This window comes from Durio zibethinus, chromosome 21 (genome assembly GCF_047325235.1).
Source record: "Durio zibethinus cultivar Kanyao isolate XHJ-2024 chromosome 21, ASM4732523v1, whole genome shotgun sequence".
Lineage (NCBI taxonomy): Eukaryota > Viridiplantae > Streptophyta > Magnoliopsida > Malvales > Malvaceae > Durio > Durio zibethinus.
The window spans coordinates 7,459,395-7,474,165 of NC_143182.1; the positions used below are offsets into that span (position 1 = coordinate 7,459,395).

At 30.5% G+C, this 14,771-nt stretch overlaps 2 protein-coding genes and 1 long non-coding RNA gene across 4 annotated transcripts; 2 read left to right on the forward strand and 1 right to left on the reverse strand.

The window, feature by feature from the left end:
* The first annotated feature begins 6,366 nt into the window (after nucleotides 1–6,366).
* On the forward strand, nucleotides 6,367–8,470 carry LOC111306444 (putative arabinose 5-phosphate isomerase). Its single transcript, XM_089750083.1, has 3 exons — nucleotides 6,367–7,251; nucleotides 7,808–8,031; nucleotides 8,145–8,470. Exons 1-3 carry the CDS (start codon nucleotides 6,598–6,600, stop codon nucleotides 8,299–8,301), a joined length of 1,035 nt encoding a protein of 344 aa, XP_089606209.1. The 5' UTR covers nucleotides 6,367–6,597; the 3' UTR covers nucleotides 8,302–8,470.
* Nucleotides 8,471–8,584: 114 nt separating this feature from the next.
* On the reverse strand, nucleotides 8,585–13,671 carry LOC111305296 (putative inactive lysine-specific demethylase JMJ19). Of its 2 annotated transcripts, XM_022902680.2 has the most exons (8): nucleotides 13,504–13,671; nucleotides 12,749–13,052; nucleotides 12,510–12,587; nucleotides 11,856–12,365; nucleotides 11,540–11,764; nucleotides 11,186–11,347; nucleotides 10,190–10,558; nucleotides 8,585–9,781 (listed from the first exon to the last, which is right to left on the reverse strand). In XM_022902680.2, exons 2-8 carry the CDS (start codon nucleotides 13,043–13,045, stop codon nucleotides 8,945–8,947), a joined length of 2,478 nt encoding a protein of 825 aa, XP_022758415.2. In that variant the 5' UTR covers nucleotides 13,046–13,052; nucleotides 13,504–13,671; the 3' UTR covers nucleotides 8,585–8,944. The 2 variants fall into 2 exon arrangements, with proteins under 2 accessions (XP_022758415.2, XP_022758418.2); XM_022902683.2 differs by lacking the exon at nucleotides 11,186–11,347.
* Nucleotides 10,383–11,324, forward strand: LOC149512830 (uncharacterized). Its single transcript, XR_016331128.1, has 3 exons — nucleotides 10,383–10,515; nucleotides 10,831–10,956; nucleotides 11,201–11,324. It is a non-coding gene; the product is annotated as an uncharacterized LOC149512830 (long non-coding RNA).
* Nucleotides 13,672–14,771: the final 1,100 nt, after the last annotated feature.

Sequence of the window (14,771 nt, forward strand, 5' to 3'; positions counted from 1 at the left end):
CTTAACAATTTATATTATAAAATATCATATTTACATTATATTTTGTATAAAAATTATATATAATAATTAATATCGATATAAAAATAAAAAATATAATTTTTTATTTTATTAAATTTATTTATAATTTTTTAAAAAATTTTAATCATATTATTATTATTATATCGTATCATTATATTATATTTTAAATTATTAAATTTAAAAAATAAAAAAATATATAATATATTATATGATTGAGTCGTGTAATACTTCAACCATTTATAATGAAAAAGCCATATATATATATATATACTAGTACAGTACTAGTAGCGAGCAAGCCCAGCAGCAAATAGATTAAGTTGGAAGTTGCAAGCTCAGCCAAACTACATATATATCACTGGCAGGTACGTACCTCACATTGTGAAGGCACAGGGGGCTGATCATATATAATTAGCTAGTGCAAGTGGTCCTTACTCTCGGCCTGCTAGCTCACTATTGAATCCCTGCTATCCGCAACAATTTCACCCAAATCCTTCCAAAAAGCATAATAATTATCACCCCCTAAGGCTTTAGATCAAAGACCACTCTAGTTGCTATCCGCCTAGCTACGACGTGTCATCTGCCATGCACCCATAGATTGTAATTATATGCCCTTTCTCGAAGCGTTTTACTGGTGAAACTGCCAAAAATATTTGACTGGGGGTGGAATTTGTTGGTCAGTCTTTTGAAAGGTCTTGGGTCACATCCCCAAAATCCAGACCGACAATGAGCCTTTTTGGCTTTTCTCAAATCAAAGGTTAAAAACAGAGGGCCTGGCAGTGGGGGCTTCATAGCTAGATAATGTATAGGGCAGTAGACGTAGCAAGTGAATCTAGTGAGGAATGGTTGGAGCTAGCAGAAACAGTTAAATTTGTCTAGTACCGTTATCTTTGGCGTCAGATCGAAGAAAAGATGCCTGAATAAACTAATTATACTTGTAATGACAAAAAAGAACTGAAAATGACTTAATGCAAGTGAAATTAGCTGGATGAATATTGGACCCCTACCAGAGATATTCCAGCTGCTTGACAGTACTTCCTGGTTTTCTGTTTACTGAGAAAAACTTACTCCTGCCTATTGCTATTTACAGCTAATGCTATATGGCTATACCGTTTCCCTTCAAGGTACGTCTCTGCCACGGAGACTAATATAAACTGTGCTAATATCTTTAACTGTACGTCACCTTGTTTTGGGGAGTTCTCAATTTGGATCTTCATGCGATTCGTCTATTTTTTGTTGGCCGTTATTATTATTATTATTATTATTTGCTCAGCCAAATAAATAAAATTTATTTGAAAAAAAACATAGGAATGCTCTCAGTACATCTTTAGTTACACAATTTCATGCAATATTTATATGTTTTATGCACGAATATTGAAGAGAAATTTACAGGTTCTGCTTTCAGCTAACGGAAGAAAAACAAACAAATGGAGTTCCAATACAATTACTCCACGCAATAGCATGGTCTAAACAAAAAAAAAAAAAAATCAATATCTAAAAGAACATACACATAAAAGAAAAATCCATTACATTTGTCAAACAAACTTCATAAAATTAATATATAAGTCAACTATAAACCTATAAATTACTTAAGAAACAACTATAAACATAAAGCTCTCCATTCACCTGAAAAATTTTTTCCAAGCTCAAATATACATATATTAAAGACAACTTTCATTTTGTGTTAGATTAGACGTTAGATGTTGGATTATGTACTGTTGTATCACATTATATATGTGAGTTTGGTTTTTACCCTTAAAAAAAAAAAAAAACCCATATTAAAGAATCATTGAAGTGGATTTTTGTGATTTGCTGAGCCCAATTCATTGGGCCTGTAAGGGTCATCAGTTAATAATAAAAGAGCCATTGGAGTGTCACGAAAGCCTCTTTGAAACTGAGCTGCAAAGCGGAAATTCCCGAAACCAAGCTACGCCAAATGGGCGTAAAATCCTTATAGCCCCTAGATCTAAGTCTTGCCTAAAAAACATGAATTCTTTTTCACTAAAGAGATGTATTTAAAGAAGAGAGATCCACATTACTTAAAATAAAAGCGATGTTGATCAGTGGTATATATGCTTGGGAATTGGGAGTTTGGAAGGGGAGATGAATAAGATATATAAGGTAAAGATAGAATAGATGAAAGCAAAACAAATGATTTTTTTTTTTCTTTTGCCTGAAGATAGAAGATGTGTTATTATTAGATCAAAATCCTGTCTCCATTAGTACTAGAACTAAAATTATGTCCACAGTTTAAAAAGAAAATTGACAAGAAAAGTTTATAAAACCTAAGTACAGTTTACTCTTAAATCTCCTTGTAAATGTGGTAAGTATATTCCCTAATGAGAAATTGGAATCATGAAATCTAATATATATATATATATATATACACACACACATATATATTATATAACAACATACATAAACAAGTTTGTCATATATACGTTTATTTGGACAATTTTCTTAAATAACATATAGAATAGGTTTTTTTCTAATAAGATAGTTTCTTTTAATTATAAATTAGATAAATGTAATTTTATTCAAATATAAAAATTATTCAAATTATAATTGAAAATCAAATCATTTTAGAGATATATTTTTTAAAATAAAAAATATGAAATAATAATTTTTATTTTTTAATAAATATTTTAGATGTTTACTAGATAACCTTATTTAAAGAATTATTTAATTATCAAAATCTTTCAAACATGTTTAAAAATTATAAAGATTAAATTTATCCAAATCTTTCAATAATCTTTTTTATCTTGATTTAAAAAATTACCTTTTTAAAAAATTTAAGTAAGACATTAAAAATTCAAGCAACTTTATGTAAGATTTTGAAATTTCAAAAAAATTTCATCTTAAATTTTTAAATAATAAGATCATGAAAACCATTATATCCATTTAAACTATAATTATCAAATTTATAATTCAAATAAATGTAAAAAATTTAATATTATCTTTATCACTTATTATATCCGTTTTAAATTTTAAAAAATTAATTTAAAAATTATCTATTTAATCCTAATTACTACTAAAGAATTATTTTACAAATTCAAGACTACAAATGTAATGTGTTATACATCAATTTTTTTTTAATTTTTTCAATAACTTTTTTTCAAGGTATATTCTATTACTATTATAATTTTTTTTTTGCTTATAACTTTTTTTCGAGATATATTTTATTGTTATTACAGTTTTATTCTTATGAAAAATAATATTTTTTTCAATTTATTTTTTATTTTTTCATATATTTTCTAACATTTTTCATATATTGCATAATAACTTAGTTAATATTACTAAAGTGAAAGTATGTTAATATTTATTTTATTATTTAATTTATCATCTAATAATATAGATTTTTATTTTTTTAAGAAAGGTATAATTTATTTTTATTTGATATAATCTTACAAGGATAAAAATATTATTGTAAACAAAAATATCCAAAAGAAATACATAATTTTTTTCTTGCCATTTTCAAAAAATATATTTTTTAATGACAAGTCAATATATATAAATTTTATATATGCTATAAGTTTTAAAGATTTGAATATAATTTAAAAAGAGACCAATTTGTATATGTATAGTTATATATATATATATATTCATATTAAATAAATAAAATTATTTCATGCATCGCATGGATTATAATCTAATATATGTATATATATATTATATAACAACATACATAAATAAGTTTGCTACATGGACACTTATGTGGACAACTTTCTTAAATGACACATAAGATATTTAAAAAAAAAAAGATAATTTTTTTAATTACAAATTAAATAATTTTAAATATATTCAAATATCAAAATTATTCAAATTATAATTGAAAATCAAATCAATTTAGAGATATATTTTCTAAAATTAAAAATATGAAATTTGGATTTTATTTTTTAAAAAAATAATTTTAGTTGTTTACCAAATAACCTCATTTAAAATATTATTTAATTATTAAAATCTTTCAAACATGTTTAAAAATTACAAAGATTAAGTTTATCCAAATCTTTCAATAAATCTTTTTATCTTGATTTAAAAAATTATCTTTTTAAAAAATTTAGGTAAGACATTAAAAATTCAAGCAACTTTATATAAGATTTTTTAAAATTCAAAATTTTTTCATTTTAAATATTTGAATAATAAGATCATCAAAACGATTATATCCATTTAAGCTCTAATTATCAAATTTATATTTCAAATAAATGCAAAAAATTTAATACTATCTTTATCACTTATTATATCTTATTTTAAATTTTAAATGATTAATTTTGAAATTATCTATTTAATTCTAATAGCCACTAAAAAATTTTTCTACAAATTTAAAACTACAACTGTAATATATTATACATCAATTTTTTTTATTTTTTCAATAACTTTTTTTCAAGATATATTCTATTACTATTGCAATGTTTTTTTTTTTTTTTTGTTTATAACTTTTGTTAAGATATATTTTATTGTTATTATAGTTTCATTCTTATGTAAAATATATATTTTTTCTTATTTCACATATTTTTCTAACATTTTTCATATTTTACATAATAATTTAGTCAAATATACTAAAATGAAAGTATGTTAATACTTTTTTAATTATTTAATTTATCATTCAATAATATATATTTTTATTTTTTTAAGAAAGGCATAATATTTTTATTTGATATAATCTTAGAGATGTATAAATATTATTATAAACAAATATATCCAAAGGAAAGACATAATTTTTTTCTTATTGTTTACAAAAAATTATTTTTTAATAACAAGTCAATACATATAAATTTTATCTGTGTTATAAGTTTTAAAATTTTGAATATAAATTTTTAAAAAATTTATTTATATATATATTCATATTAAATAAATAAAATTATTTCATATATCACACGAGTTATAATCTAATATATATATATATATTTTATATTTATATTTTTTTGTTTAGAAGAAAAAAATTAAAGTTATTAATGAGTACTAATGGAAGGGAGGGAAGCCCAAGCACAAACCCTTTAGTTTGAATTGAATTCATGGAAAGATAAATGTTGATTTGTTTGTATATATTATGGAAAATTTTGATAAATAAATTTTTAATGGGGGAGTCAATTAAATGCCAGTGAGCCGTAAACCTGCCATTAGTGTTATATCATGTCCGCATTTTTGTCCAAGTCATATTTGACAAGCAGTCTCAAACAGCTAAACAGAAGAAAACAAAAGTTAGGGATTCTATTCGTCGAAGGCTTGAACCTTATCTCTAGTATATAGAAAGAAAGGAAAACGAGTAAATATATATATATATATATACATATATATTATAATTGAGATTATTAGAGTTAAATTTTAATTATTAAAATTAAAATTTTATTATTTTATTAAATCAGAGCACACAATTATTGATATGAATGATAACAAAACTCTGATGAATTAGGAAATAAGTGAAAAAAAGAATTCAAGGATTAATTCAATAAACATGAACAATTGAACTAAATCTAAATATAAAAATTAATATTTAATACAATAATAATATATCATTTTTATACATTATCAATCAATAATAAACCTCACATGACTTGTGATCTCCAATACCGGACAATTAAATAAATAAAGTTCACTGAATTTGTCTAGATAAACAGATTAAAAGACGAAGAAACAACAACTTTTTATCAGGAAAAATTTTAAGTAGCTCTTAATGAAGAAGTCTTTCATCCAAAGGTTCATACGAATCTGTTTTGGAAAAATCTAAATTCAAAAATTGAGAAGATGATTAATTTATGAGCAATAAATCTGTAGAAGAAAATTAATAATGATCCGTCTGTGTCTTAAAAAATAATCTTTACCTTTGTAATTGTGAGAAAAGCAATCTAAATAGCAAGATTAGAAATGGATACGAGGGTCTCGGACTATCGAAAAGGGAAACAGTAAAAAAAAAATTAGGGGAGAATAAAATTTTAATAATTAATTAATCTTAAATAAAATTTTTAATATTTATTATTAAAGACTTGAAAATTTAATATTTATTCATTAAATAGTTGATAATGTATAAAAATAATACATTTTTAGTATATTAAATACTAACTTCAAATATAAATAGATCAACCATCAAAGACGTTATTATACAAAAAATCTGCAAATAAATCCAAGCATAAGCAAGATGAAAGTGGCTGTTGCATGTATGGGTAAAGGGCTTAAAATTAACATGCATGGAACATCGAAGCTCTTCAATCTTCAAATGAGAGTATTATTTTATAATATTTTGGGATTGCATTAGTATTATTGGGTTTGACTCTGAATTATATAAAAAAAATCATCCCATGAATAGTAGCAATCTCATTTTTTATTCTCAAAATTCTACCCTCAAACATTCATGTGAAAATCTCAGAAGCAGATCATTTGGCGAAATTAGTTATGACCTGCCGACACGTTTTGTTTTTGAAAGTTACCCTAAACTCCCCCTTTCTTCTTCGCGAAAATTCAACGGCTAAATCAACCCCAAATATCCCGGTATTACCACCCCCACTCTTTTCTCCTTGGATGTAGCCAAATATACAAAGAAACGAAAAGAAAAGAAAAGAAAAATTATTAGATCTGAGACCACCGACTATGGGATCGCTTCCTCCGTCACTAGACATCCCGTCACCACCGTCCAAAAAGCCCCAGGCCCATCACATTTCCGAAAGTACCCTTCTCAACCTCTTCAAATCCCAACAAGACCACCTCAATTACTTCTTCCAAAACCTGGACTTATCCCAAGCATTATCCTTCACCGAAACACTCCTTAATTCTCGGGGCACCATTTTCTTCTCGGGTGTCGGAAAATCCGGATTCGTCGCCAACAAGATCTCCCAAACCCTAGTTTCCCTCGGCATCCGCTCCTCTTTCCTCTCCCCTCTCGACGCCCTCCACGGCGACATCGGCGCACTCTCTTCCGCCGACATCCTCGTCCTCTTTTCCAAATCCGGCTCCACAGAAGAACTCCTCCGTCTCGTCCCCTGCGCCAGAGCCAAGGGGGTTTATCTCATTTCGGTTACCTCCGTTTCCAACAATGCCTTGGCCAACGCTTGCGATATGAACGTGCATTTACCGTTGGAGAGGGAATTGTGTCCGTTCGATTTGGCCCCGGTGACTTCGACGGCGATCCAGATGGTATTTGGGGACACTGTGGCAATTGCGCTTATGGGAGCTAAGAACTTGACTAAGGAGCAATACGCGGCGAATCATCCCGCTGGGAGGATTGGGAAAAGCCTTATCTTTAAGGTTTGTTTTTTATTATTTACTGATTTTGAGATTAGAATTTTGATAAATTTAATTGCTTTTGATGATGGGATTATGGATCATTAGTGGGTTTCTAACATTTTTTATGAAGTTTATTGCTCTCAATTTTTTGAGATCTGGGTTTTAATTGAAAGATTCAAAGACTGTTCTTTTTGTTTGCTAATGAATGCCAAGGTTGATATATATATATATATGTATATATGAGCAGTAGAATGGTGAAAATTGAAAATGTTTGATTTATTACTTATTGCGGTAATTTGATGGATTTATTTGAACTTCTATTTCTAGGATCATGTCATTGTCAATTTAACTGAGATAGATGGACAGTCGAGACTGAAAGTTTTTCTTTTTCCTTTTTTTTTAATTCTTTTTTTTTTTCTCTCATGTTTTGCTTTCTGCTTAATTTGTGCATTAGCTTCTTCATTGCTTTTAATTTTCAGAATTGGTAATGTGGAGGAAACTTGAAGGTCACGAAAATATAGACTCTTTCTTTTTATTGAAGTTGTAGAATGATGGATTGGTGCTTTTGTGCTTGTAGGTAAAAGATGTGATGAAAAAGCAAGATGAACTTCCAGTTTGCAAGGAAGGAGATTTGATAATGGATCAGCTGGTGGAGCTGACTAGTAAAGGATGCGGTTGCTTGCTGGTTATAGATGAGGATTATCACTTGCTTGGCACATTTACAGATGGTGATTTGCGGCGTACTCTTAAGGCCAGCGGTGAAGCCATATTCAAGCTCACGGTGGGAGAAATGTGCAACAGGTAAATGCAAAGGGCAGTGTTCAAATGAGTTGTAGTAAATTGTGAAGTTGCTTTCTGATTAATGGATTATCTTGTTTTCAATCAAGTCACTCATATCCTTTTGGTTATAACAGGAAACCAAGAACAATTGGTGCAGAAGCGATGGCAGTGGAAGCCATGCAAAAGATGGAATCACCACCTTCTCCTGTACAATTTCTGCCCGTTATCGATCATCAAAATGTCTTGATTGGCATTGTCACATTGCATGGATTAGTTTCAGCTGGCCTCTGAGACAATGAAACGGTCTTTTGTCTGGTTTTGAATGTTAATACCCTGAGATAATTCTTTCGTGAGTATTAATTAAAATTTTAATTCAACAAGATAATGTCTTGTCATGTATTCTTGACATATTTATTTACCAATTTATTAATTCAATGTGATTTATTTAGGCATTAAAGAAGGTACTTCCGTTGAAGATTGCATAATATATTCCCGTATTTTATCTCAACAGGGAAACAAGCAAGGCTTCATAATCAAGCAACTTTCATAGGAAAAAAAAAAAAGAGGCTATAGATATTCAAAATTTCCAATCATATGAGGTATATTAACAAAACTTGTTCAAAAACAATGTCAATAACCTGGCTTTCTTCCCAAAAAGTGTCCATGTCCTACTAAAGACAATTGCAATCTGACCCACACAATATGGTTGAAAAAAATTTCCTCCACTCTACAACAGGAAAAAATTCCAGAGAGCAGTAAGGTAGGCAACACAGCAAGCAAATAACAAAAGGCTAATTGGCTCTATCTCATTCACGACAATTTTGTCTACGTACTAATGTAGCTGTACAACGTACATTTGATTGGCAGATATACCCGCCTGGATGCTTGACCCTTCTTATCAAGGCCTAAGCTAGTTGTAGCGCCGAGTTCAGATTTACTTCTTTTTTCGTTTCTTAGAAGCTGGATGGCTCAGAGGCAGTCCTTTAGAAGTTGATTTAAAATGTTTTGTTTTACCATGCTTATGGGAAATATCTTTTAGAAGCTCTGATAATGTGACTTCTCTTTCAGGACGATTAGGAGGCCTCGAACTGCATGTTGATGAGATGCGTCCTTCTCCTCCATCATTAAGGTTAAGGTCTGCTGTCTCCTCAGATTCTGAGGAACTTGACATGCTTTTACTTGATGATAAAGCTTTTGACATCATCTCTCTAAGTAACATGGAAGTATCATCTTGACTCACACTTGGAAGGGAAGGAGTTGATACTGTCTTCTCTTCTGATTTTAGTTGATTCAGGTATTGTGATTGCCGTAGACGGGCCTTTATTTCTGCCTTGATGGAAGAAGCAGTAGTCCAACCATTGCCATAACATGTTCCTGCATCTTGGAACGTGTGCTCTTTTTGTCCTTTATCTTTTGTGCATGAATTTTCGTTAGGAATGTAGTAGTGAAGACCCAAATTAAGGTCCTCTCTAGCCCATCTATACACTGCACTGAATTTCCCTTCCAATGCTTCAACAAGAATATTTAACTCGCTGATTTCGTACTGGTATAGGAAAATCTTGTCAGTCCATGTGCAAGAACAAAGCCGCTTTGCATGATTTAAACATGAATATCTATCAGCAGAACATGGACAGTGTGCAGCTGAGAGGTACAAATCAAAGTAACATATGCTACATTCCTTTTTGCCAGTAGCATTAAAGTTTTTGTCCTTCCTCTTCTGAGAGGTGGTACAAAGGTATTCCCTTCTATTACCTTCCTGCTTGACACATGACTGCATGCTCCCATGTGAGAAAGAAAGGGGCAAAACATAAAGCAAGAGAAAAAGCATCAGTAACTATAAGCCTCAATGCTCCACTCAAAGTATAAAAGGGGCAAAATATAAAGCAAGAGGAAAAGCATCAGTAACTATAAGCCTAATTGCTCCACTCAAGTATAAAATTACGATATTATCTAGACTACAAATTCAAAGCTGCAACCAAAATTTAGAAATACACATGCACACACAATGAGTTCAGAACCACACCCCTGATCTCTTTAGAAGAAGGGTTCCTTTTCTCCTCTTTTTGGGGGGAGGATGGAGTATGAAGTGAATAACAAATTTCAGAATTTCTAAATCAAGGAAGTTCTAGTTCACATAGATTACAACCTCGACTACAGAGGATGAGATTCAGAAGTGTACCTTCAGTGTTTCAGTCAAGATCCCATTCTTTCCACAGGCACCTTTCCACCTTAAATTGTCAATGGTGTTCTTCTTTAACAAAGATAGCTCCCACTGCGCCTTCACAGCTTCTCTAGCAGCTTCAATCAACAATTTATTGAAGGAAATTGACGTCTTTCTTCCCAGTGCTTGATAAAGTGCTGCAGCATTCTGCCCATGAGGTAGCCAATCAAGAGGAGCAAAATTAACTGACTCAACAACATTAAACCCACAATCAAATGCTGAATGATAGGCTCCTGGAAAAACCAGAACAAACTCCCTAGGATACTGAATACAACGGTAGACAGGTACGCCCTCAGACTTCAACATGAACGGAGAAAGTCCTGTGGTCTGCATCAAATACTTTTAGCTTTAGGGTATACGTGAACTCCACAAATTTCCTAAGCTTTCTATAACATCCTAGTTTCTAAAACTGAAAACAGAGAAATTGAAATTATGTGACCAATAAAGGGCTCATCCAAGTAATCCAATAGTATCAGGATAAAGATTGCTCTAGAAAATAAAAATATAGTAGTGCCACTGAAATTGTTCATATATAGCAAGCAAAAAATTATACTTACACATGCAAACACTTACCTCAAACTCTTCTTTCTTTTCATAAGGTTACATTCAGAGTATTCTTGTATTAAGAGAACTCCTATAAGTATGAATTCCAGCAAAATACTTGCCAATGAAGTGGATGCACAGACGAGTCATCACAGCGATATTAAAGCATTCTTTATTAAAAGGTAAGCTAAAAAATAAAGCTTTCGGAAAAAATACTTTTTGCACAATTGGAATAATTCAGGATTCAATGCTTGTATAATTACAAGCTAAAGATACATCAAAGAAAAAATGTTATAGAAAATCACAGCACGAATCTCCACATGCTTATTTTAAGCATGCCATGGAATAACCTCTTAAGGGTCAAACAAAAAGTAAACCTTGCATGCAATTCAATAAGGAATTATTACTCACCACTTCTTGATGCAGCTTAAACTGTTTGGCTATTGAATCTGGAAGGAACTTCTTCATAAAAGCCTCAAACTTGAAGGAATATCTCCCAGGGACACAATGCCAAATTTTTGGAGAACCCACATGCATGTAACATAGTGAGTATAAATGGTGTTCTTCAACTTTCTGCTCATAAAATTGATTAAATAAATTAAAACAAGCATGAAAAGCTGTTTATACAAAACGAAAAATACGTTGATTGTTATTTGCTGTACATAAATAAATGTCTATGACACAAACATCCACCAACATACTCATAAACATTTAGCATCTTGCAATCTAGCAGAAGTAACATGTGATCGACAAAGCCATCCTTACCCAATATTGTGATGAAAAGCACATTCCTATACGTAGCTGAGGCACTAATACACCAGAAGTCTTATCACTTTCAAAAGAAAGAGGAGAACCTGGAAGCTTAGGTACATTATTTAAGTTCCAGCTTGAATGAATGTAACTAGGATAATTATCTACTTCCCAAGAATTTAATGCTGTTGGAAATCCACTGCCAAAAGTTATAGTATCCAAATTGTCGCCATATAGCACCTATGAAGAATCAAGACATAAGTATATTAGATAATTTTAGGAGCAGAAGCAAAAATATAATAAATGGGCACATTACATGATTCTACCATACCTCTAATACTCCAGTGGGATTCTCAACAATCTTTCTATATTCACCCTCAATACTCTCCACTGATGGCCCCCCCTGTTTGCAATTGACATGATGATCCGCATCCTTATGTTTGGAGAAAAAATGGTGCTGCACGAAATCATCTGCATATTTCTTAAATGTTTTTAAGGTAAATTCTGGACCAGGTTTGGACACATTGAGCTCCATATCTAAGCATGCAACATCCTCAGGATTCATGGAGTATTCACTCCTAAACCCTTGCTGAAAACTCATTCCCGAGCTTCTTCTCTTACTTGCACCTGTATAAACTTCAGCTGTTTTGCTCCTCACGGACTGAGCTGGAAACTTGTCAAACTGTTGAATCTGGGTAACAAATGTAGAATTTTCCCATATGCCCTTTTCCTTAATAAGGCATGGTGGTTGCCATGAAGGAGGAGGAACAACACGACAAATTCCATATGGCTCGGCTTTAAGACGTATGCTCTCAATGTACTTTAGTGCGTCATTGAATTCCTGGGATAAGATTCAAACCCCTTAAATATTTAAAACTTTTACCAGCCAAAACAGTTGGCATTAACAAACTTGGAACAAATAAATTGAAGCATAACCAGTGAAACGCATAAATGTCATTTTTTTTTCCAGTGAGACAAAAGGGACCTCTTCAGATGGGTGAAAAACAGGCGCCTCTTCAAGGACATCTCTTCTTGCTTCTCCAGGATACTGCATTACTGTTGCCTGTTTCAAGGCTTCAATAAATGGTCATGAGGTACCAAGTCATGAGAGAAAGAAGCATGTAAAACAGAATCATATAGATCCTAAGACTATAGTCTAGCATATGGACTAAACAAATTATACCGAAAGGCAAGAAAGAAAGGGAAGAAAGGCATAAATATGACCTTATAATGTTGCATGGAATGATATTCCCTTGCAATTTGATCGCTCTTGTCATAAAGTATCCACGGTCTATTCCCAACAGATTCCTTTAGCTTTTCAACATCAATCACGTCAGATTTGGCCTCTACCTGCAGTTTCCCTTGTGTGGATGCATCCTTCGAGTCTTTGAAGCCCAAGTTTTCCTCGCGATGTTCAACCTTCTTCAAGAAGAAAGACGAAAGAGATGCAAAACCTGGTGGAGCTGAAAGTCTTGCAGGACTCTCATTTTCAATACGAGTTTTCCAGTGTTCTGCCCCCATATCCAAACTGGAAAACAGAAAAATAGCAATTATATAACCAAGGAGATTTTAACTGATTAATCTCAATGTAACAAGTAGTTAACAACAAAGACCAAAGATCAACTGCTTTCTTGAAAACCTTGAATTTAATTTTCAACAGCCAATTAGATAAAAGCCCACAAATATTTTGCAGTTGAAAAACATTGAAATGAAAAGGAACCTAAAAATTGATTCCAATGCAACTTAACAACATTTTTCAAATACTAAACTTCACAACAATTTACAGTTTATTTTTCTCAGAATTTAGAGACAACTTTGGGTCATCATTCAATTAACGAAAGTCCAAGTGGTGTTGGATAAGAACCTACATTAAACCAAGTGAAGTTTCCCACAAATTTCATACACCTAAAATTTACAACCAAACTAATGAAAACCACCAAAACAAAAAAAAAAAAAAATTTAAAAGGCTCTGCACATACCCAGAAGAAAAGGAGACAGGAGACAAAATCCCAGATGTCTAATGCAATTGGAACCGACTGTTTTGAAGAAACCTCGAAGAACTGGGTCAATCCATAAGGGAAAATTCGAAGGGGAAAGGGAAAAAAGACTTAAGTAACCATAATTTGATTGCCCACATTTTGGTCGATGGTTGGTTTCGAGCGGTGTTTGGACTGAGAATGGAACTGCAAGCGGTCTATAATGGAATTCCCACTATGCCCTCTTCCAATTTTGTTTTTTTGTTTATTTATGTTTTTTTTGCCAATTATCTATTTATCTATACTTTATATACAACTTTTGATTAAATTAATATTACGAGTCAGATAAATATATTCGGTGGATTGACAAAAAAACTATAAAATTATATTACAAAAATTTAAAACTAAAGATAGACATCGTTTTTTACTTTAAAAAAAAAAAAAGAACTTTTGAAAACGTATTATTATTATTATTATTATTATTATTATTATTTACTCATGGGTATGTCAAATTTTATTATTTTTATTTTTACATTTTTAAATTTATAATATTAGGATAAAATTTTTAAATGGGATTTTTTTTACAAAAGTGATGAAATTTTTATTAAAAACAAATTATTGAAAATCAAAATAATTAAAAACATTAAAAATCAAACTAATTAATGTTATATAACATATATATCTCCAAATATATTCGTACTCCATTCCCTCCACTTAACTTCCAAAAATCAAAATTAGCTCTCAAGAATTTTTTTTCTAAAATAAAAAAAATCCTTAAATTTTATAACTTTACCTAAATAAATTTTTATATTTGTGTTACATTTAAATAAATTTTTATATTTTAATAAATTTTTAATCTTTAATTTATATTTAAATCAACCCTTAAATCTAAATGAGCAAACCTAACATAAACTATTCTTTTATTAGAAATAAAAGTTCATTTGAAAAAAAATCAAAATCAAAATATAAAGATAAAGATTTATTTAAATATAATAAAAATATAAAAAAATTTCTAAAGAAAAATAGAATAATTTAAGAATTTTTTAAAATTATATAATAGAAAGATTTTAGTAAACCAAAAGGCCCAAACTGGAAAGCAGGTAAGAGTAGGATTCGGGAATTTGCAGAAGTTGGTCTTCAGATTTTGGTCCAACTGGCTAACCAGGCCCTGGAACTATGGCATTTACAAATTGGACTGTTGGATAAGAATTTCTTTTCTTTTTTGCTTCTCTTAAAGAAAAAGGTGTCCAGTCTTTTCCATTGCGACACGA

Coding starts and splice junctions, on each gene's coding strand:
- LOC111306444 (XM_089750083.1), top strand. CDS start 6,598: ATGGGATCGCTTCCTCCGTCACTAGACATCCCGTCACCACCGTCCAAA. Junction 7,252..7,807: donor GGAAAAGCCTTATCTTTAAG/GTTTGTTTTTTA, acceptor TTGTGCTTGTAG/GTAAAAGATGTGATGAAAAA. Junction 8,032..8,144: donor GTGGGAGAAATGTGCAACAG/GTAAATGCAAAG, acceptor TGGTTATAACAG/GAAACCAAGAACAATTGGTG.
- LOC111305296 (XM_022902680.2), bottom strand. CDS start 13,045: ATGGGGGCAGAACACTGGAAAACTCGTATTGAAAATGAGAGTCCTGCA. Junction 11,765..11,855: donor ATCCCACTGGAGTATTAGAG/GTATGGTAGAAT, acceptor GATTCTTCATAG/GTGCTATATGGCGACAATTT. Junction 9,782..10,189: donor TCTTGACTGAAACACTGAAG/GTACACTTCTGA, acceptor GGGAGCATGCAG/TCATGTGTCAAGCAGGAAGG.